The sequence below is a fragment of the Myotis myotis genome, unplaced genomic scaffold, assembly GCF_014108235.1.
Source record: "Myotis myotis isolate mMyoMyo1 unplaced genomic scaffold, mMyoMyo1.p scaffold_m19_p_8, whole genome shotgun sequence".
Lineage (NCBI taxonomy): Eukaryota > Metazoa > Chordata > Mammalia > Chiroptera > Vespertilionidae > Myotis > Myotis myotis.
This window is the reverse complement of record NW_023416390.1, coordinates 25,294,020-25,316,425: the sequence shown is the minus strand read 5'-3', so window position 1 is coordinate 25,316,425 and position 22,406 is coordinate 25,294,020. Positions and strand designations below refer to the sequence as shown.

The window sequence follows — 22,406 nt, the reverse complement described above, 5'->3', positions numbered from 1 at the left end:
AGTATATACTCAGCTGATTTTCTTATGTTCTATTCCCATTTTTATTACATTTTGTGACAATGTAGATCATGAAATCTCTAACACATCTATTTCACCTATGGTCCTTTTGGGAACAAAGTATAAATCAATAAGTGACCTTTAAGTATACATATTTTTCAACAGATAAGAACAAAATAAAATAAAAACTTTGAGTAAATGCTATAAAAAGAGGAGGGTATTTCTTTTCATTTCAGACATGTTAAGTATATCTTGGGTTTCAAAAGTCCTAGGGTCTAAGCAATCTTTTATTAAAAACATTTTTGTCCTAGCTGGTTTTGCTCAGCCTGTGGACTGAAGGGTCCTGGGTTTGATTGCGGTCAAGGTCACATGCCTGGGTTGTGGGCTCAATCACCAGTAAGGGGTGTGCAGGAGGCAGCGATCAATGACTTTCTCATCATTGATGTTTCTATCTCTCTCTCCCTCTCCCTTCCTCTCTGAAATCAATAAAAAAAATTTAAAAATTTTTTTAACTCCATTATCAGAGAAAATAATTTCTTTTTATAGAGAGAAAAACCGAAGCCCAGAAAAGATGGTCACAGTCACTGAATAGCACTCTCCACAGGACCCTGTCCCTCAGAATATTCACTGCCGTTAGTGCAAGGGCACTGGGACAAAGTAATGCATCACCAGGAACTCCTGACAGAATCTCACTGAAACGTGTGGAAACCTTACCTTCCAGAGCCATAAGCCTGTCTGTCATTCACATTGAACTCCCAGTACCTGGGAAATTGCATAGCATCAAGGGGTATGTAATTACATATATAAAACAGCGTGTGCATAACTGTGTCATTTCAGAGCATCATAAGGAAATTATTTCCCCAAAATTATTTTAAAAGCTGCTCTCTGGGACATTAAAAAAACAAACAAACAAAAAACCCCCTTGCCATTCTTCCCAGAGGTGGAGAGAGCGACTAGCTCTGCCTTCACACCCAGGGTGGCCACCCGGCCCAGTGTGCGTGGGACCGATGGGAATCCCAGGACGGAGCTTTCACTGCTAAAATCAGGCAAGTCCCAGGCAAACCATGACGGGCCACCACATCCTGACTGCTCTGCCTGGTTCCATTCCCTGCATGGCTCCTACCAGACCCACAGGCAAGGATGCCCCTCTCCACACAGCCAGAGCTCTGGGCTGCTGCTGCTCTTGGGACACCTGCCTCCCTGCCTCCGATGAGATACTTTTCTGATTATGGGCCCCCGGAGGGCAGCACACAGGTCCCACCCCTTGGTCCTTTTCGCCCAGTGCTTGATCACATTCATCCACTTGATGGGAAGGCATTCGGAAGCACTGGGCCCCGCGTGTCCTCCTCCACCCTGTATCCCGAATGCTTGCATTTATGGGCAGAAACACACCTTGCAGCCGGGCTGCCGCCCCTTCACAAAAACCTTAGAATCGCTGGGAAATGCAGGAAATTCCAATTGAGCTTAGTAACCACAAATAAAGCTGGAAACAATTCTTCAGTGGATTTTTGCCAAACAGCTCCAACGGAGAAATAACCCTGACGGAACTCGGTGAATTTGCAGGAAACACATTATATAACCCAGACAGAGGATCTAAAGCCGCTGCATGCCTGGTTCACAAACACCAGCAGCCAGAGCACAGAGAAATCACAGGCAGGATGGAAAAGGAATGTCTCCTTTGAAATAAGGGCCCTGGGGCAGTTTCTAAGCCTACAGAGATGTGGAAAGGGAAATAACTTCTGCAACCAAGCAGGCCGAAAGGATGTGGTAACAGCTTCAGAGCCATTCTAGAGTTCAAGAGCAACAGTTCCTTATGAATAGCGTTTTATCTGGCCACTGATGACCATTGGGGCACGCTGCTTTCAGAAGCTCTGTCATCTAAACATCTAAGCTCAGCAATTGTAGCCCTATCATCTGATGGTTTGGTTCACAGAACTCTCAACAGTAACAGTGGAAATGTATAGTTCTAAAGGTCATGTTTCCTGTGCTGATTTGAGCAAACACGACTTTACTATGCTGTTTCTGATTTGAACAAACACAGCTTTACTATTCTGTTTTTACTTGACTTTGGACCAGTTGCTATAATATCACCTGTCAACTTGGCAGAGTACCAGGGGATGGGGGCGCTTTCAGGGTCTCCCATTAGATTTTCAAATGTGTGTCTAGACAGAGATTGGTAACAGTAACCAGTGTTACCCACAGCAGCCTTTTCAGAAAGTGTGAACTTCTGCAGGACTCACTCCTTCAGATTATCAGATTACCAGAAAAAGGCCAACGAGGGGACGGACCTTCCTCCAGGGGGCGCCATCTCTGAGACAACCTCACACAGGCAGCATCGGGTGCGCTCCTGTCCTATCGCTGAAATGAAGGTCCTCGGGACAAGGACACACCATGGAATGGAATGTGAGAGGTCCTTTAACATGTACTGCTGTCCTCAGGGTTGCCTCGGCAAAGTTCTTATCCCCTCTGAGGCCCAGTTTCCTATGGGATAAAAATAGTACCAAACTCATAGGGCTAATTTAAGAGGTAAATGTCATAAAGTATTTAGCTCTGTGTCTGGCACATTGTAGGAGGCCAATAAATATTGAGTGTTGTTTTTATACGGTAACATTTTAATTAGCATACGTTGCAGTATTAACAAAATACGGGGGGAAATTAAAGTCAAGCAGCATTTTACACAATAATAAAACAGCATGTTCTTTACCCAATAAGATACCAGAAAAGAGTATTAAAAACACTTATTTTGACAAAGAATACCAGAAATACCAACATTCTCAAAAAAATCAAGGGCTAAACTTTATTGTACAAAGTGCTGGCACCGAAGGGAGGCAACTTCACTTTTGACACATTTTAAAAAGGAATTTAGGTCTTAGCAGCTTCCATTATTTTGGCAAGTATATGACTGACTCGATTTTATAAAACAGCTTTATTGAGGTATAATTCACAGACCACAAAATTCACCCATTTGAAGTGCCAAGTTTAGAGGTTTTCAGTGTATATATTTGCAGAGTTGTGTAACCATCACTGCAATCTCATTTCAGAGCATTTTCATCACCCACTGGCAGTGCTTCACCGAATTCGTAATCTACACCGTTTGGACCAGTTTTTTGAAGATTTTGGATTCTGAGAGGTTTCACTCTCCTCCGACCCCATGAGACCACGGCAGTTTCCGGCTTGTTTTCTTTTTACTGTCCCCTGTTCTGGCTCCACCCTACACACCTGCAGTCTTCGGTTACCCTGCCCATGCTTTGTATACTGTCCTTTATCCCATCAAAAGAATTAAAAGACTGACTCTTCAGTATGAGAATTTACAATGCTCACAATTTCAATGTCGTTTCCTTGACAACATTCACCCATAAGTCCAAGGTAATTAAGCCTTACCAAGGTGTGTAAAAGTTAAACCGTTCCATCCAGGTGAAACAGCACACCCACACATTTATAACTCGGGCACAAAACACATTTATTGGTCAAAACTTTACAAACCAAGAGCTTGTGAAAAGCACACAGCAACACATAAAAATATAGAAAATATAAAAATTCACCACCTTGTATAAAGATTTTAACAAGTAATAAACCATTACTTCATAGTTTTGAAAGATATAAAGGAAGAATCCTTGTAGATCAATTTCTCCTCTCTTTATTTGGAGAATTAAATTACTTTTTAAAAACACCAGGTCTAAAGGTCATTGTGATGCTGGACAAACTGCAGTAGCAATTTATGTTTTATATACACCAAGAGAGCGGGGCATTCATTTGGACTCACTCTTGCAGGAAAAAAATCATCGAGATAAATCTACGTCTCTAACTCGTTGTCATTACAATGACAGGAAGAAAGTCAGCAGAGACCACAGAGATAGAACCAGAAGGGACCTTGACCCCTCCCTCTTCACTTGATTTACCCAGGAAAGAACTGAGCCCCGCTCACCCAGTTAGTGGGGGACCAGACGCCAAACGACTATTTGAAATAGAAGCCTGGAGAGCAGGAAAGTGGGAGGTAGATTCTCTGGTTGTCTTGCCATGACTGCACCCCCACACTGGAGGGTTTAGAATCCAACCAGGAAGTCCTAGGCTCTAAGTTGGCCTAGAAGTAAAGTTGGGGAGAATTATGCAGCCCTGGGAATACAAGGGAGGGAAGTCAGATTTATCTTTGTTCTCCAGAGAGCCTAGGATCATTCTCAACCAGAATCTACGAGCTATAAAAATAAATACATACATAAATACATAAATAAACAAACAAACAAACGCCGCTGTGGCGACCCAGCCGGATGAGACTGGAACTAGGATGGACGCGGGGCTTGAGGCGGTCATGCGGTGACAGCCTCTCCGCCCACCTCTGTGCGAATGACGAGGTTGCTTGTCCTGTGCAGGGCCTGTCACCACCCCGAGCACAGGCACCTCGCCTTCCCCGGCTGCTTCAATGCGAAAGGGCTCTGGTGGCTGAGCCTGAGGGTGAACACTTGGCCGTAGCCCAGACACATCACCAAAATAGCTCTTGCAAAAGGGGAAAGTCAACACTGCGGTGGACTGGTCTCAAAAGAAGAAAAATGTTCTCAGTCCCGGGAAGGCAGTGCTTGCTTGGGAGCTGTTAAATCCCTTGCTTTAAGTGTATTTTTAATCACACTCTACTTTTTGGCAACATCTGTTTTATAGGGGGATCCCTGGGTTTATTGACCAACAACCATGGAATAGCGGCACCTCCAGCTCCATCTAGAGCAGGGCGATAGGAACATGGAGTCGGCTCCAATCCGCATTCAACTTCACTGGGTTCGACTGCTGCATCTAGACAGGCTGTAAAGTCCCTTCTGGCTCTAAAACTTGGTCTCTGTGACATGATCCATCGAAGTGCCAGATTAGGGGCCCGGCATCCTTTCAGAGACTGCTCGGAGTCCAGATCTACATCAGAGAAGGCAGACTGTGCTGTGGGGGTTAACCATGGATTGGGGTACACTTGTACCTCCTCATTTAAGATAGTAAGGCACTAAGCTGAAAGTGTCTGGGGAGGATTACTCTCAAAAATCAAAATATAGCCCTAGCTGGTGTGGCTCAGTGGATAGAGTGTCGGCCTGTGGACTGAAGGGTCCTGGGTTCGATTCCAGTCAAGGGCACATGCCTGGGTTGTGGGCTTGATCCCCAGTAAAGGGCATGCAGGAGGCAGCAGATCAATGATTCTCTCTCATCATTGATGTTTCTATCTCTCTCTCCCTCTTCCTTCCTCTCTGAAATCAATAAAAACAAACAAAAAAAACCAAACAAAACATAAGGTATTAGAGAAAACCTTTTGGTTTTTTTTTTTTTTTTTTTAAACCTTTTGGGTTAATACAAGGATCTACTTCCTAAAGAAACTAGAGCCATTAGCTGGTTATTTCGAAGTTGCCTTGTTGTTCTTCTTTAAAAAGATATACATATTAACTGATGTCACCCCAATAAATATAACTTAAAAATAAAATTTAACTTAAAAATAAAATGAAAATGAAAAGAGATACAGGTTTTACCTGGAGGACCTCTCCCAGCACCACCAATAGATATTTAATCACTTAGTATGAAAAATGCATGAGAACGATGACAACTAGCAATCCTGGGCCATTTGGGGGAAAACGCAACCAGCAAATCCCATCCACATTGTCTCTTGTCCGAGGAAGAGAAGACAAACCCCAACCTGTTTACATGTCTACCCCAGACTTTGGTAGCTGGCACCACTGAGGTAGTGTGGAAGAAACGTCACGCTCCAGAAGTGTGGACATCACGTCCCACTGCCACCCCTCGTGCTTCCCATGACAGAAATGTGCCTCCTACCAACAGAGGGGGGTTTACTTTCAAACCTCTGCGTGCGATAAAGGCCCACCCATCATCCCCGAAGTACGTACACTTCGACATTCTCACAGTCGTGGAGAAGGGTTTACATAAATCATACACAGTGTCCCTTACCCTGGCTCCTCTTGGGCCAGAGCAAACTGGCTGGCCTTCATCACACTGAGGCCACAGCCTTCCGTGGACTTAGCCGGACACAGACCCCTTCAATACTCCTGGCAGCCAGACAAAGGAAATGACAGCCTGCACCCAGTGTGCGAGGGAAACAGGAAGAAGAGCCGTCCAAATCAAACAGCATAAGTGCACATTTTCTCAAGGCAGCTCACCCAGTTTCTCTTCCAGTGTCCTAGGTTATTGCTGTTACTGTTAATTGTTTTGCTTTGCTGCTTAAATTTTAGGTGCAAGTGTGTAATAGACGAGAGTCTTGAAAATACTAGTAGAGATCTCCATCAAACCACACTAGTGGATACAATAGATGACCCACGTGTGTGTTGCAGCAAAGATTCATATAAAAAGTTCCCTTGCAATTGGTAGGGCTCTATGGAACTCACCACTGTGCTTTGCATTTATGAAGGGAACTCTGGCCTGGCAGGATTAAGACCTCTGGAGACCCTAAGAAAGGAAGAGATAAATTCCCTAATATGCACCTATTGCTATAGGATTCTAGGGATGCCGAAAGTGAAGTTGCTGATGTCTAGATATTTTAACTGGCAAAATTCTAGATAAAGGCATCAGAGCAGAACTGTTCTCACTCCTCAGTGCCTCTGTGTTAATGCACATGAGCTGCAACTGCTTCCCAGACAATCAGCTGATGTTGGGTGGTCAGTGTGGCCCTCTGCCTCCCAGTGTGAGATTAAAATTCACAACTTTGTGAAACTGCAAAAGACTATGAGCATTTAATAAACTTCTCCAAAGAGAGGATATTCATGTGTTTCGTAGTAACTTAAAGACCTTTTTTAAAAAATATATATTTTATTGATTTTTCACAGAGAGGAAAGGAGAGGGATAGAGAGTTAGAAACATCGATCAGCTGCCTCCTGTACATCTCCCACCGGGGACGTGTCCACAACCAAGGTACATGCCCTTGGCCGGAATCGAACCCAGGACCCCTCAGTCCGCAGGCCGACGCTCCATCCACTGAGCCAAACCGGTTAGGGCTTAAAGACCTTTTGATCGATGTTTCTCTCCCGACTTCTCCCTTCCATTCTCTCTAAAAAATCAATTTTAAAAATATTTTTTAAAAATATCTTGCCCTGCCGAAACCGGTTTGGCTCAGTGGATAGAGCGTCGGCTTGCGGACTGAAAGGTCCCAGGTTCGATTCCGGTCAAGGGCATGTACCCTGGTTGCGGGCACATCCCCAGTAGGAGATGTGCAGGAGGCAGCTGATCGATGTTTCTCTCTCATCGATGTTTCTAACTCTCTATCTCTCCCCCTTCCTCTCTGTAAAAAATCAATAAAATATATTTTTTAAAAAAAATTAAAAAAAAACAACATTTTGCCCTAGCTGGTTGGCTCAGTGGATAGAGCGTCAGAACTGTGGACTGAATAGTCCCAGGTTCGATTCCGGTCAAGGGCACATGACCAGGTTGTGGGCTCGATCCCCAGTAGGGGGCATGCAGGAGGCGGCCAATCAATGATACTCTCTCATCATTGATGTTTCTATCTCTCTCTCCTTCTCCCTTCCTCTCTGAAATCAATAAATATATTTAAATATATATATATATATATATATATATATATATATATATATCCTAAAGGCCTTTGGTTGTGGTTACTCAGGCCTCACAGCTACATTCTGAAAGACTGAACCCTGATCAGCCAGAGTGTCATTTTATGTAAATGAGGCTCCTTTTACATTTTTTTTTGGTTTTGAGTAATACCAAAAAGGATTTATAGTCGAATTTTCTGCATCTAGTAAAGCAAGTGTGTCTTAATTCCTGCTTTGACCAGAAAAAAAGAAAGAAGAAAGGAAGGAAGGAAGAAAGAAAGAAAGAAAGAAAGAAAGAAAGAAAGAAAGAAAGAAAGAAAGAAGAAAGAAAGAAAGAAAGAAAGAGCCCCAATTTCAAGGCCATGATCAGTGGACTCTAGGATTGCTCAGTGTGAAGACAACAGGACGTTGGCCACAAAACCTTATGAAGAACAACCGAGAAGGTTCGCTTTCTCATGTGTGAAATGCTTCCCTAGTCAAGGCATCACCCAGCGCACTTCCATTCTGCTGCTGCTGAACCCAGTCCGGGCTCTGGCCCAGGGACTGATGTTTTAAAACTTAGAGGCCGGAAGACATTTCACCCATGAGTTAGAACAACTTAGTAAAGTTACCCTCAAACACTTAGGGTGGAGGAAGTACAGACACAACATCTAGCAATGGAGATCTTTTGGAAACTTGACATTCTTCTTACTTCCTGAATAATTACTTCACACTTAGAGACTAATGATCAGAAACTTCCTTCTGGCTTGCTCCTTCCAAGCCAGCATGCAGTACTGGCCGACGCAGGACAATCAGACACAGCCAGTCATCGCCTTCTGAGAGTGGGTCTTGTCTTATTATAGGTTTCATCCTACAGTAGAGCTTTCAAAATTCCTCGCCCTATGGTAAAGTTTGTCTCTGTGCTCATCTACAAGTACATTATTTTGAGCTGACGAAGTGTCATGAGCTGGCACAGGGAGACATCAATGCACATGGGGACAGGATCCTGCTCTCACAGACCTGACATTGTAGTTCAGAGGAGACTCATATAACCCAAGTCAACTGAGAACTGGCCACATCTCACCAGAGAGGGTGTTTTCTTTCACAGCTCCTCTTATTCAAAGAGGCCATTTGGGAAGAAAATTAAAACCATTTCTATTACATGAAAACCTTCCGCAATTTCAGTGTCCTAAAACATACCGGAAAGTGTGTCTTCCTCCTTTTTCTATAGAAAATGGACATATTTCTTAGCAGATGACAAGGATGAACATTTCGAAGCATGAATAGAAATGAGGAGACACGCTCTCATACACGTGGGTTTCCGTATGGTAGACTCATCCTACTCTGAAAACTGCATAACAATTCTGCCCCATTGTATAAAAATGTGTTGGTTGACATGACCTAATGGATCAAATGGTCTAAGTCTTAAAAGTAACATTATTCACTAAAAAATGGTCTGTTCAAGCAACAAAAGTTAATGATCTCTCCTAGCTCCGTATGGCAAATTATTTTACACACCGTCCCCTAAATGTTCCAGCTGCATGGAGTAACAGCTAACACACTTAGTGAAAACACCACCTTAAATGACTGTAATATTGAGCCTAAGGGTCTAATTATTTTTTGAAGCTGTTCATTTTTTTAGCACGTGAATAATTCTAAACCAGTGGTTCTCAACCTGTGGGTCGCAACCCCTATGGGGGTCGAACGACCCTTTCACAGGGGTTACCTAAGACCATCGGAAAACACATATATAATTACATATTGTATTTGTGATTAATCACTATGCTTTAATTATGTTCAATTTGTAACAATGAAAATACATCCTGCATATCAGATATTTACATTACGATTCGTAACAGTAGCAAAAATTACAGTTATGAAGTAGCAACAAAAATAATTTTATGGTTGGGGGTCACCACAACATGAGGAACTGTATTAAAGGGTTGCGGCATTAGGAAGGTTGAGAACCACTGTTCTAAACAATTTCTGAACCTGTAAGATGATTTCATCTTCCTCAATGAGGAAGTTATTAATAGACTTATAGTCATCTCTAACCTTGTCCTATCATCACACACTGTATTTTTATTTAACACAGTTCTACATCAACATCTGTCACCATAAATAATACTTTCCAGGTGCAAATTTAATTCCACAGTCAAGGAAAGAAATTCACGTATTTAACATATTTATTCTCCCGTCCTCCTGCGGCCTTCTAAGAGGACAGTTATCTAAAAACGAGAGTGTGGTGCTCTGGGATGCCATACTTCCCTTTGTGCTCCTCAAATAACTTCCTGAGCTCCTCCATGTAGGTCTGATGCAGCTCCTCGACCTGCTCCCGGGTTGGGTTCAGAGTCTGATGAACAGGGATTGGATGGCCAACTGCAAAAACAGAGAATACATCAGATGTAAGAAACCAAAACCACTCCACCCCAGACCACTGCCTCAATGAACAGCCCTGGAGAGATCTTCCAATCAGGACCCATCAGCCCCACGAGCTCCAAGCCCTCTCTCATTTTACTGGCTGCCCACAGTGGTCACCCCATCCCATTCAACAACAATTAAAGAACTTCCCTTCCCGGCAGACACTGGATTGTTAGTCCCCTGGTGGTTCAGACTTTGAGTCAAGTGAGCCACTGTGCTGCCCGCAGCTGTGAGGGAAGAGGCCACAGCTGCGCGCATACGTCACCGGCATTCCTCCTCTGGTACAGCTGACAGCCAGACCACAGTCCCCTATTGTGAGTGACTGTGAAGTCTTGAATCCTGAGGCATCAACCCTCTCCTCTGACTCTGTTTAATGTCATCCTAAAAAATTCAAAGAACATATATCTTCGCAGCTAAATATCTGTACTAAAAAACATACATAATCATAAGGATTCCATTGTTTGTACTAGTGGAGGAAAAAAAACAACCAAAAGTCTCAATAGAAAAATTATTATATAAACCATAGAACATTCATCCAATGGAATCCAAGGCAGCAACTTTTTCAAATAAAATAATATTTTTATAACTATGCATGATGACAAATGTTAACGAGATTTATTGTGGAGATCATTTTGCAATATATATAAATATCAAGTCAGTACATTGTACACCTAAAGCTACTAGAATGTCAATTATACTTTAATTTAAAAAATAAAACAATAAATATGTATGTAAACATAGAGATGTCTAAAATGTAATAAGTGGGGGGAAAGCAAAAAATATATGATCCCATTTATGAAAAAAATTTATATTTCTAGGTGCATTATAAACGTTTTTTGTACTTAAAAAGTCTGGAAAGAGAGACTGATAACCCAAGGAAGGAGAGATGAAGGAACTTTCACTTTATCTGTACTGTGTAAATTTTCTACATTTGTGTTTTACCTATGTAATTAAAGACGAACTAATTAATTTTTCTAAAAACCTGGAAACTACTATATGTATTTTAAAAGCCATTTATATAATAAATAACTTTTATCTCACCTGTCTCAGGCTTTAGAAAATATGGATAGGTACACATGGCTTTTGCTCTCCTGGGTCCTTTCTGCTACTCACTGCGCCCTCTGCTGGTCTGATGCTGCTACTGATGCCAAGAGTTTATAAAATGTGCAGGATGTTCTATGACCAGCTTGGGCAGCAAACTGCTTATTCCCTTTGATTAGCTTGGGCTTTCGGTAAGAGAATAGAACTCAAAGAGAAGGGTATTTCCTTTGGCCTATCCTGAGTCACCCCATGACACATATACGCGTTAATATTCTCAAACTGCTAACCGTTAAACCAGATATAGCCTCAAGAAGTTCATGTACAGCTTTCTTTGATAGTTTTTATGTCAAATTTCTATAAAGCAGACATCAGTCCTTTGCAATTCAACACGGAGAACTAGAAATATAACCGCCACGCTGTGAGTTGTGGCTGGGAATATGCACTGAGGCTAATGTGATCTTGGGCGAAGTGGGAGCTGGCGAGGCATAGAAAGCACCTGGCTGGACCAGGCCTAGTGCTAGCTCACCAGCAAGCACACTGAGCGAACAGGCAACTTCCGCCTGGCCTTGATTTTCACATGCATGGATATGAGTACAGTTAGGAAAAACCTGAAGCTTCCTTTGAGCTCTGAACTTTATTGTTGTTTGGGGGGTGGGGTTGGGGGGGCAAGGAGAAACCTACATGTCAACCTCCTAGCGAATTCCTGATCTTATAGAAAAAGCTTCTGTTTTCTTAGTGAAATTATCCCACGGACAGAGGTCAAGTGCAACTAACTATTCAGGATGGGAGTGGGGGGACACAAAAAGAGACACAGCCGCCTAAGGAGATGAGGTGTATTGTTCCCAGCTTGCTGTAATTAGGACTTGGGGATTCTGAAGTTGAGTCTTATTTTCTGTGCGCTATCTCACAGTTAACTTCAGTTCTGTCCTTTTCTTATTAGTGGTTTTAGTATATTTCAGAGAGTTGTTCCAGCAAGCCCAAACATGACCACTGTATTAAATTTATCATCATAAGACCTTTCCCTTTAAAGCGTGAGACAGACATAGTCATACTCGCCTCCTCCTCTTTATATATAGAGAAACAGCTGCTGAAAGTTCCTCAACTACACACAGAAAGGAAATAACTTAAAGCCAGTATTCCTGCCCCTCATTACAAAACTGACCCAAAACTGGATCAGAATAAGAAATCTTTCTCAATTATTTTTTAGGGATAAAAACAGAGATAACAAACAAAAATATGCAAATCTGAGAAGGGTCCCCTGATCAGAATTCTCTCTCTCCTCAAAAAAGGAGAGGTTGCCGAAACGGGTTTGGCTTAGTGGATAGAGCATCGGCCTGCGGACTGAGGGGTTCTAGGTTCGATTCCGGTCAAGGGCATGTACCTGGGCTGTGGGCACATCCCCGGTGGGAGATGTGCAGGAGGCAGCTGATCGATGTTTCTCTCTCATCGATGTTTCTAATTCTCTATCTCTCTCCCTTCCTCTCTGTAAAAAATCAATAAAATATGTTTAAAAAAAAAAAAAAAGGAGAGGTTTACCACTAAGGAGGAGAAAAAGATGTTTTCAACATAAAGCTAAGTGAGTGGCAAACTGCTGCATACTTCTCTTTTTATGACACAATGGAAAAAACAGCTGATCAGACTGCTCTTGGAAAGAGAACTCGTTGCCCTGGAACAAAATCACCCAACATCTACTTGCGGCAGAGTCAGGAATCAGAGCACTTGTTTATGTTTCGGTGCTTTTTATAGCTGGCATGCTGGCCTGTTCCGTGTTCCAAGTCCACCCAACAATTCGAGGTCAGTTATGCATCTGTTGCTGCCACAGCAGCCTCGCTCTAACGTCTGTGGTGCTGTGTTGTATTTATAAAGATGAAGAACAAGCAGCTTCATGAGCCACTGTATATACGGCTGGAGAAAAATTAGGAAGTGGGCATTATTTTCTTCTCGCTGAGGCAAAGAGATTTTTCACAAAAAGAAATCTCTGTTCTGCCCTAGTCGGTTTGGCTCAGTGGATAGAGCGTTGGCCTGCAGACTGAAGGATCCCAGGTTCGATTCCGGCCACGGGCACATGCCCGGTGCGGGGCGTGCAGGAGGCAGCCGATCATTCTCTCTCATCATTGATGTTTCTATCTTTCTCTTCCTCTCCCTGCCTCACTGAAATAAAAAAAAGGAAATATATTAAAATAAAAAAATAAAAAGAAATCTCTGTTCTGCTTTTCTGTGACTATGAAAACACCATAGAGTTTCTCTCCCTAAGGGTCTCCCACAGGAATCCCTCTCTCTAGAAGCGACACAGCTGCACACCAGAGAAAGGACTGGTGGGAGCTGCGTGGCAGAGCAGGGTTGTGAAGAGTCCAAACGTGGGTGCCAGATGAAACCTGGGTTCATGTCCAACCTCTGGCTTATGGTGAGGCTCAAAAGATGCTCAATGTAAGTGTGTGTATGCCCATGTACACATACACACACCACACACTCATGAACATTTATTGAGCACCTTATACATCATACTAGGCACACTACTGTCCCCTTAACATGATCTCTTTTAATCTCTACAATTAATATTTCAATTAAAGGTTTCCCTTCCTTTCCTTCTAGTTCAGAGAATCCCTTAGTGTGCTTTCCCCCCATCAGATATAAAAATGACTTGAAACGTAAGAGACTACTGCTGTCCTCATGTTGTTTCAAACCTGTTTTATTTATTTTTTTTTTAATTAAATCTTTATTGTTCAGATTATTACATTTGTTGCTCTTTTTTTCCCCCCATAACTCCCCTCCTCCCAGTTCCCGCCCCACCCTCCGCCCTCACTCCCCACCCACTGTCCTCATCCATAGGTGCACGATTTTTGTCCAGTCTCTTCCCGCATCTCCCACACCCCTTTCCCCCCCAGGAATAGTCAGTCCATTCCCTTTCTATGTCCCTGATTCTATTATAATCAACAGTTCATTCTGTTCATCAGATTATTTATTCACTTGATTCTTAGATTCACTTGTTGATAGACGCATATTTGTTGTTCATAATTTGTATCTTTACCTTTTTCTTCCTCTTCCTCTTCTTAAAGGATACCTTTCAGCATTTCATATAATCCTGGTTTGGTGGTGATGAACTCCTTTAGCTTTTCCTTATCTGTGAAGCTCTTTATCTGACCTTCAATTCTGAATGATAGCTTTGCTGGATAAAGTAATCTTGGTTGTAGGTTCTTGGTATTCATCACTTTGAATATTTCTTGCCACTCCCTTCTGGCCTGCAAAGTTTCTGTTGAGAAATCAGCTGACAGTCGTATGGGTATTCCCTTGTAGGTAACTGAGTTTCTTCCTCTTGCTGTTTTTAAGATTCTCTCTTTATCTTTTGCTCTTGGCATTTTAATGATGATGTGTCTTGGTGTGGTCCTCTTTGGATTCCTTTTGTTTGGGGTTCTCCGCGCTTCTTGGACCTGTAAGTCCATTTCTTTCACCAGGTGGGGGAAGTTTTCTGTCATTATTTCTTCAAATAGGTTTTCAATATCTTGGTCTCTCTCATCTTCTGGCACCCCTATAATTCTGATGTTGGTACGCTTGAAGCTGTCCCAGAGGCTCCTTACACTATCCTCGCATTTTTGGATTCTTTTTTCATTTTGCTTTTCCGGTTGGGTGTTTTTTGCTTCCTCGCATTTCAAATCATTGACTTGATTCTTGCGCTCCTCTGGTCTGCTGTCGGGAGTCTGTATAATATTCGTTATTTCAGTCCGTGTATGCTTAATTTCTAGTTGGTTCCCCAATATAAGATCGAGGGTCTCATTAGATTTCTTGAGGATCTCACTACATTTATCGGCGGCTTCTAGACAGTTCTTAAGAGACCTTAAAAGTGTGGTTCTGAACTCTATATCTTCCATTGACAATTTTGTCCTGTTTCTTTGTCTCCGCATTTTGTTATGCTTCCTTGGTGCACCTCCTAGTGGTCTTTGTTTGCAGTCTTATAGTTAAATCTTGATTGTTGTAGCTAATTCCAGGGAGGGTTTGACCTCTAGGCCAAGTGGCTATGAGAATCAGCTGTGTCAGCAGTGAGAGAACTTCTGTCCTCTAGGGAGGTGCTAATCTAGCCTTTGCCTGAGGCTATCCGGCAAATGCCTGTGTGCAGGGCTTGGGCGGGGCGGGTAGAACAGGATCAACAGGGTGGGCCGGAGAGAGCAGTTATGGCGGCTCTCAGTCCTGTCCCCAGGGGCTCTGCCTCTCTGAGTCCCAGCACCCGCTGCAAAGCTCAGAGAGAAAGCTGCACTCGCTCTGACCGAAGCCAGACAGTCCCGCTTCTCCCGTTTGAGTCTGGGTCCCTAAAGACTCGCCCGGATCTGGAGCTCAGAGTCTGCGACTCCCTCCCGATTGAAAACGCCAACCGCGCCCTCCGCCGCCAGCCCGCTCCGCGCACTCCGCACCTCAGAATTTGACTTCAGCACTGCGCCTCCTCTGAGTGTCCGTATGCGTTTCTCTTTCCTCCTAGTTGTAGGACTTCCACTCAGCCAGCGTTCCTGTGGTTCTGGGTGATGTCCCTTCCGTTTTTTGGTTTCACTTTTGAAGTAGTTGTTCAAAGCAGCAAACTCCGGCGTTAACCTATGCCGCCATCTTGGTTCTCCTCAAACCTGTTTTATTTAAAGTACCTCCCTTCCCTATCTTTTTCCCCCACCTGTTTTTATTTTAAAATATTTCAATCCTAGAGAAAAATGCAAAATCACTTGCACTCTTCCTCTAGACTCACCAATTTTGAACTTTTTGCAAACACACGTATATGAATCTGATATATGTATAGATATGATTATTATTTTTATTTTTGTAGGACCATTTGAAAGTTGTAGACAATAAGTATTCAATCATGTTAATCAACCCTGTATATTTCAGCATGTAAGAACAAAAACACTGTCCCACATAACAACACCATTATCACACCCAAGGAATTAAACCTCTGCACAATATTATTTTGTACTTAATCCACATTTGAACTTGACCAACTGTCTCAATAATACCCTTTATCCCTGTTCCCCCCAATCCACAACAGCCAGTGTGTCTCTCTGAGTACTCACTCTCTTTTTTCTGTCTTCCACAACATTGATACTTTTTAAGAGTCCAGACCAGCTGTTTTGTACAATGCCCCACAATCCAGATTTGCCTCATCATATCCTCATTATTTGATTCCGATTAACATTAACAAGAAAATTGAAAAACATTTGCTAGCTCCCAACAATCTAGTCAGGAAGCTTCTGCTCTGCATCAACCCACACTCCCCTAGCACCTGAGGGTACAGGTGCCTCCCCACAGATTACATCACCTACTCCCCAGGAACCATTAGAGAAGACAGACCATTCTAATCATCTCCTCTTTGGAGGTGTAAACTCTGAGGCTCGGAGAAGATAAATGAAACATTCTAAGTCTCTCCGAGTCAGACCTCAAGCCCACACCACCTCCTCGCACATCTGGCTGATGCATAATAACCAGCTTCGCGACGTCAGTATTGATTGTGCGTGTGGCCGGGGCTGAGCGTTAGCCACAGCCATCATGGTGCGCCTGCAGATAAAAAGGGCCAATGGCTTAATGGCACGGTTGTTTCCAATGCTGCCGTAAGGATCAAATGAAACAGCATTTCTAGGACACGCACATCGGAAGACAGGCTGAGGACTTAGCAGGAAGTCCGTGGAAGTCTATCAAACAGGGTCCTTGGTCCCTTTCTGTGCTGCACACAAACATTGATGGGAGGCCTGTAAGGGTGTCCATAATGCAAATAACCTAACACTGGGACCTCATGGTAAATTATCACTAATTAATATAGAAAAAGAAGTGAAAAAAGAAAAATATACAAACAACAAATAGCTATAACTGCATATCTATCAATAATCACTTTAAATGTAAATGGATTATATGCTCTAATCAAAAGACAAAGGGTGGCTGAATGGAAAAGAAAGCAAGACCCATACATACACTGCCTACAAAAGATCTACTTCAGATTGAAACATACACATAGACTGAAAGTAAAGGGATGGAAATGAGAAAAAAAAGCTGGTGTAGCAATCCTATATAATAAAGCGGTAATATGCAAATTGACCCTCACTCCCTCACAAGATGGCTGCCTATGACCAGGCAGGCAGGGGGGTTAGTGAGGGATGACCAAACAACTGAACAAGCAGGCTGCGTGGGGCGACCAGGCAGGCATGGGTGTTAGTGAGGGATGACCAAATGAATGAACAAGCAGGCTGCATGGGGTGACCAGCTTGGCAGGGGGGTTAGTGAGGGACAACCAAATGACTGAACAAGCAGGCTGTGTGGGGCGACCAGGCCAGCAGGGGGGGGCGGCAATTGGGGGCGACCAGGCTGGCAGGGGGGGCAGTAAGAGGTGACCAGGCTGGTGGAGGGGGCAGTTGGGGGCGACCAGGCCAGCAGGGGAGGGCAGTTGGGGGCAACAAGGCAGGCAGGGGAGGCAGTTGGGGGTGATTAGCCTGGCAGGGGAGGCAGTGAGGGGGGGTCAGGCTGGCAGGATGGGGCAGTTAGGAGTGACCAGGCAGGCAGGCAGGCAGGTGAGCAATTAGGAGCCAGTGGTTCAGGATTGTGAAAGGAAATGTCCGACTGCCGGTTTAGGCCCGATCCCGGATCCGGGATCGGGCCTAAACCGGCAGTCAGACATCCCTCCAGGGGTTCCGGATTGGAAAGGGTGCAGGCTGGGCTGAGGGGACCTCCCTCTCCGTGCACGAATTTCGTACACCAGGCCTCTAGTACTTATCTAAGACAAAATAGACTTTAAGGCAAAGGCTATAACAAGAGACAAAGAAGGACATTTCATATATAATAGCAAAGAAGCAATGTAAGTGTCCATTTATAAATGACTGGATAAAAAAGATATGGTACATATTTACAATGGAACATTACTTGTCCAAAAGAAAGAAGGAAATCTTACCATTTGCAACAACATGGATGGCCCTAGAGTGTATTATGCTAAGTGAAATAAGTCAGACAGAGAAAGAGAAAGACAAATACCATCTGATTTCACTTATATGTGGAATCTAAAAAACAAAATAAACAAATAATCAAAACAGAAACAAACTCATAGATACAGAGAACAAACTGATTGTTGCCAGAGGGGAAAGGGTTTGGGGAACTGGGTGAAAAAGGCAAGGGGATTAAAGAGTACAAATTAGCAGTTACAAAATAACCAGGGGATGTAAAGTACAGATAGGAAATATAGTCAATAATATTGTAATAATTATGTATGGTGCCAGGTGCATACTAGACTTGACAATGACAAGTCTTGACAACGTCTTGACAACGAATTTGAATTTGGTCATTTCCATTTGACCACTGATCAATTAATTACTTGTCAGTAAAGGTGTAACCAGTCTATATCGAATGACAAACTACTTTACTTTAAAAAAAAATGTTTACGGAGGGAATACATGGTGATAGAAGGAGACTTGATTTGGGATAGTGAACACACAATATGATCTACAGATGACATATATTATAGAATTGTACACCTGAAACCTATATAATTTTATTAATCAATATCACCCCAATAAATTCAATAAAAAAAATTTAAAAAGAAGAATAAAATTTTTTAAATGTTGAAGCCAACCAGGTGATAACTATGATCATTTAACTTGAAAAAATATACTTGCTTTGAACATTCACAACTTCTTTCATGGTGCATGTGTTACACACTTAAACTTCCAGTTCCTAAAAGCATGTCTTGCCATTTTCCTTATATCCCCCCCCCTCCCCAAATACCAACTACAGTATTTTTCACATAAAATATAAAAATGACTAATTAACAATATGCCAAAAAAATGTAACCAGTTTATCCTGAAAAACACAATTGCAGACTTAAACTTATCTCAGTATTTCTATTACACTAACGGATCAACATCTTCTAACATTCCATTTGAGTTAAATATAGCATTTAAAAATGTCCTGTGACTGCATGTGAAATGCTAAGCTCTTGTAAGCTAACAGTAATAAAATCCTATTCTAATGAAACAGACATAAAAAGAAAACATCCGTATTTTAGTTAATGGGCTATCCATGGTGAGACTCTTACTTCAGTTTCCTATGAAGTATATAATTTTGGTTAATTCTGATATTAGCACCTGACTCAGCTTTCTCATTTCCAACTCTCCAGTTCCTTTTCAACCTAAAGAGCTAATTACTTTCCTCCTCCTTTATCAACATGGTCTGTTGCCCTAGCCTGTTTGGCTCAGGGGATAGAGCGTCGACCTGCGTGTGGACTAAAGGGTCCCAGGTTTGATTCTGGCCAAGGGCACAAGCCCAGGTTGCAGGCTCAATCCCCAGTGGGGAGTGTGCAGGAGGCAGCCAATCAATGATTCTCTCTCAACACTGATGTTTCTATCTCTCTCTCCCTCTTCCTTCCTCTCTGAAATTAATTAAAATATATTTTTTTAAAAAAACATGATCTGTCGTCCTCCTCCCCCACCTCCATTTCCCTAAACATGCAACTTTGAAAAAAAAATATTTTTTTTAACTTCAGAGAGGAAAGGAGAGAAAGAAAGAAAGAAAGAAAGAAAGAAAGAAAGAAAGAAAGAAAGAAAGAAAGAAGGGAGGGAGGGAGGGAGGGAGGGAGGGAGGGAGGGAGGGAGGGGAGGGAGGAAGGAAGAAAGAGATAGAAACATCAATGATGAGAGAGAATCATTGATCCGCTGCCCCTTTCACCCCCCACACTGGGGATCTAGCCTGCAACTGGGCATGTTCCCTGACCAGGAATTGAACCGTGACCTCCTAGTTCATAGGGCGACACTCAACCACTGAGCCATGCTGGTCGGACTAAACATGCAACTTTAAAAAATAAAATCAGTCTATATTAAGATACACATAAATATAGCTAAGTTGCATAAAGAGAATGCATTTGCTATAGAAACTGATGCCTATGTATACTAACATGATGAAAGCATCTTTTATACAGAAACTTGTATATATTAATAGGTTCGATATAACTTCATCAAAGAATTGCTGTTACACTCTGCTGCTATAGAGAAATAGATTCATCATAGAGGACTAGAAATTTTATTTCTAAAATTGGATTCTACCTGTAGTTCAAGAGCAGTGATCTTGGAAGTCATCAATTCCCACTCAAATGCAAAATACAGTCATTTTATAAATTACAGGCATACTGGATGTAAAGCTCAAATAACATCTATAGAATTGTTATTTTAAGGAGTTCTTACTCAAAGCTACTTCCCTTGGATTAGCGCCTCAATCCATAATAATAAACAATGCTCAAAGTAAGATAATGTTTTTACTTGTTTTAACAAGTGTTAGTCTTCAATGTACATACCAACAGTGTGAATAGGTTTCCGATAGGGCACTAGGCCAAAACTGTACTGAAAAACTCCTCTGGCATGGAACAGTGGCAAAGCAAACCCCATGATCTTCTGTAGTTTATCCTGCACAGTTCGAAGCAATGAGCCTTCAGGGTTGCTAACTTGTTTAAATAGTTCATTTTCACCAAAAGAAAACACAGGGACCAAATAGGCGCTGCAAATAAAAAACAAACAAAAAAGGAAAGAATAAGAAGTTTCAATGAAAGGATGTAAAGATGTGATAATGTCCAACTGACTTTGCAACAGATTTCTAACAATTATTTAATGTCCCCGAGTCAACTTATACTAACTTCATGTTCCTTACATTGAAACTAACTTATTGTTGAAATTCTTTGGGGGGCACTTCAGCAGTCTAGTGATTGTGGAAATTATTCTATAGAAAATCAGGAAGATTTTCATCTGTTGTTTTGGCCATGGTTCCTTTGTTCATTTGGCTGGACATCTTGTATGTTTTTTGTTGACTTTACTTTTAAAGACATTTTAGTTGGTGGCTGCCATGGCTTTGAGCTACCATTGTGGGAAGGTCAATTAGGGGGAGGACTGTCTAAGGGCTACAAAAATTACCTTACTTTCTCGTGCTCATTTAATAATGTCTTACCTTCCCTGACCCAGTCACCCGAAATGAAAAGCCACTTACCCGTGGGTCAAAGCAATTTTCACAAATCCTTTCCGCCGGCGGATGAACAGAGTGAATTTCCCGGGATGGGCATCTAAGGATTCCTCTGCACCCCCAAGGACAATGACTGAAATGTTTCCACCTCCCTCCTTGCTCAGCACATGGGACACACTTTTCTTGGAAACTGAGACTGGCCCTTGGTGAATAAAACAAAAGGTGTAACTAATTATCCTTTTTAAAAATTGAAAACATTTTAATCACAATATTCTATGGCTTCAGTGCGCATCTAGTGGCTTAGATTTGGAACACGCTGTCTACCTCAACAGCTCAGAGACACCTCCGATTCCATGTTTCCAAACCCAGGGAATTCAATTATTCATCAGAATTGTTCCTTGTCCAACGTTACCTATCAAGGTGAATGGAACCATCATCTATCTAGTCACTCAAGTCAGAAACCAAGTCCCATATGTAGTCCCCTCTTCTTGGCCACCATGTTGGCCATATTCATTCATTCAAAAGCATTTACCGAGCACCTGCTACAAGCAAGACACCCTGCTAGAGGCTGATTATATGATGACAATATTACCATATGCTGCCTTCATTAGGTATTGCTGAATCTATCAACTACTTTTCATATTAACCCCCTCTTCTATATTTCCACTGCCGCGATCACACATGTGTTGCTGAGCCCTCATCACCTCTCCCTGATCACTGCAACAGGCCCCTTCTACCATCACAGTCTCCAGGCTCACCTCGCTAATGTATCTACTGTCTGAATGATCTTTCTAACATGCACAATCCAGTCAGGTCCTGCTTTTGCTCAAAATCCCTCACAAGTTCCCGTGGCTTACCTACAAGACAAAATCTAAAGTCCTCCTCATGGTATATAAGCCGGTTGTGATCTGCCCTCCGCTACCTGCCCAGCCTTAATAGGAGCCTTGAGACACAGAGTGTGCTCTGGCTGACACCTGCTGGGTGCTTATTCACCAAAATGAGCCAAAAGGAAGCATTTGGAGGCAGGACTGACAAGGACTTAAGCCACAGAAATCCCATGAGTAAGAGCAAAACAAACATCTGACAGCAAAGGATCTCTAAAACCCTATTGGTTCTTCGCTACCCGAGGTCTGGCGCATGTGTCTGTCTTTCGCACCCAGAGCAGCAGCTACTGAGGCAGGCACAGAGTAGATGGGCAGCCTCGGACCCAGGCCTGTCCTGGGAAGCAGGTTCTGGGAGGGATTGACTCTCTAACTTTGCACCTCCACTGGCTACAAGTTTGGGTGTTTTTATTTTAGTTTTTTAAAAATTTTTTATTGAATTTATTGGTTAATAAAATTATATATGTTTTAAATGCACAATTCTCTAATACATCAGCTGTATATTGTACTGTGCGTTCACCAGCCAAAGTCAGGTCTCCTTCCCTCTGGATATCATCATACTGTTGTCTCTTTTTTCTTTTCTTCTTAATCCCTTCACCTTTTCACCCAGCACCTGACA

The 22,406-nt window shown here is 42.5% G+C and overlaps 1 protein-coding gene across 1 annotated transcript in view; it reads right to left on the bottom strand.

The window, feature by feature from the left end:
• Nucleotides 1–9,387: 9,387 nt before the first annotated feature.
• MOGAT1 (monoacylglycerol O-acyltransferase 1) overlaps nucleotides 9,388–22,406 on the bottom strand; it is a 29,250-nt gene continuing 16,231 nt past the window's right edge. The window contains exons 4-6 of the mRNA XM_036320910.1: nucleotides 20,934–21,108; nucleotides 20,251–20,450; nucleotides 9,388–9,872 (exon numbers count right to left, since the gene is read on the bottom strand). Coding sequence (XP_036176803.1) covers nucleotides 9,718–9,872; nucleotides 20,251–20,450; nucleotides 20,934–21,108 — 530 coding nt within the window. The 3' untranslated portion in view covers nucleotides 9,388–9,717. The remainder of the gene's footprint in view (nucleotides 9,873–20,250; nucleotides 20,451–20,933; nucleotides 21,109–22,406) is intronic.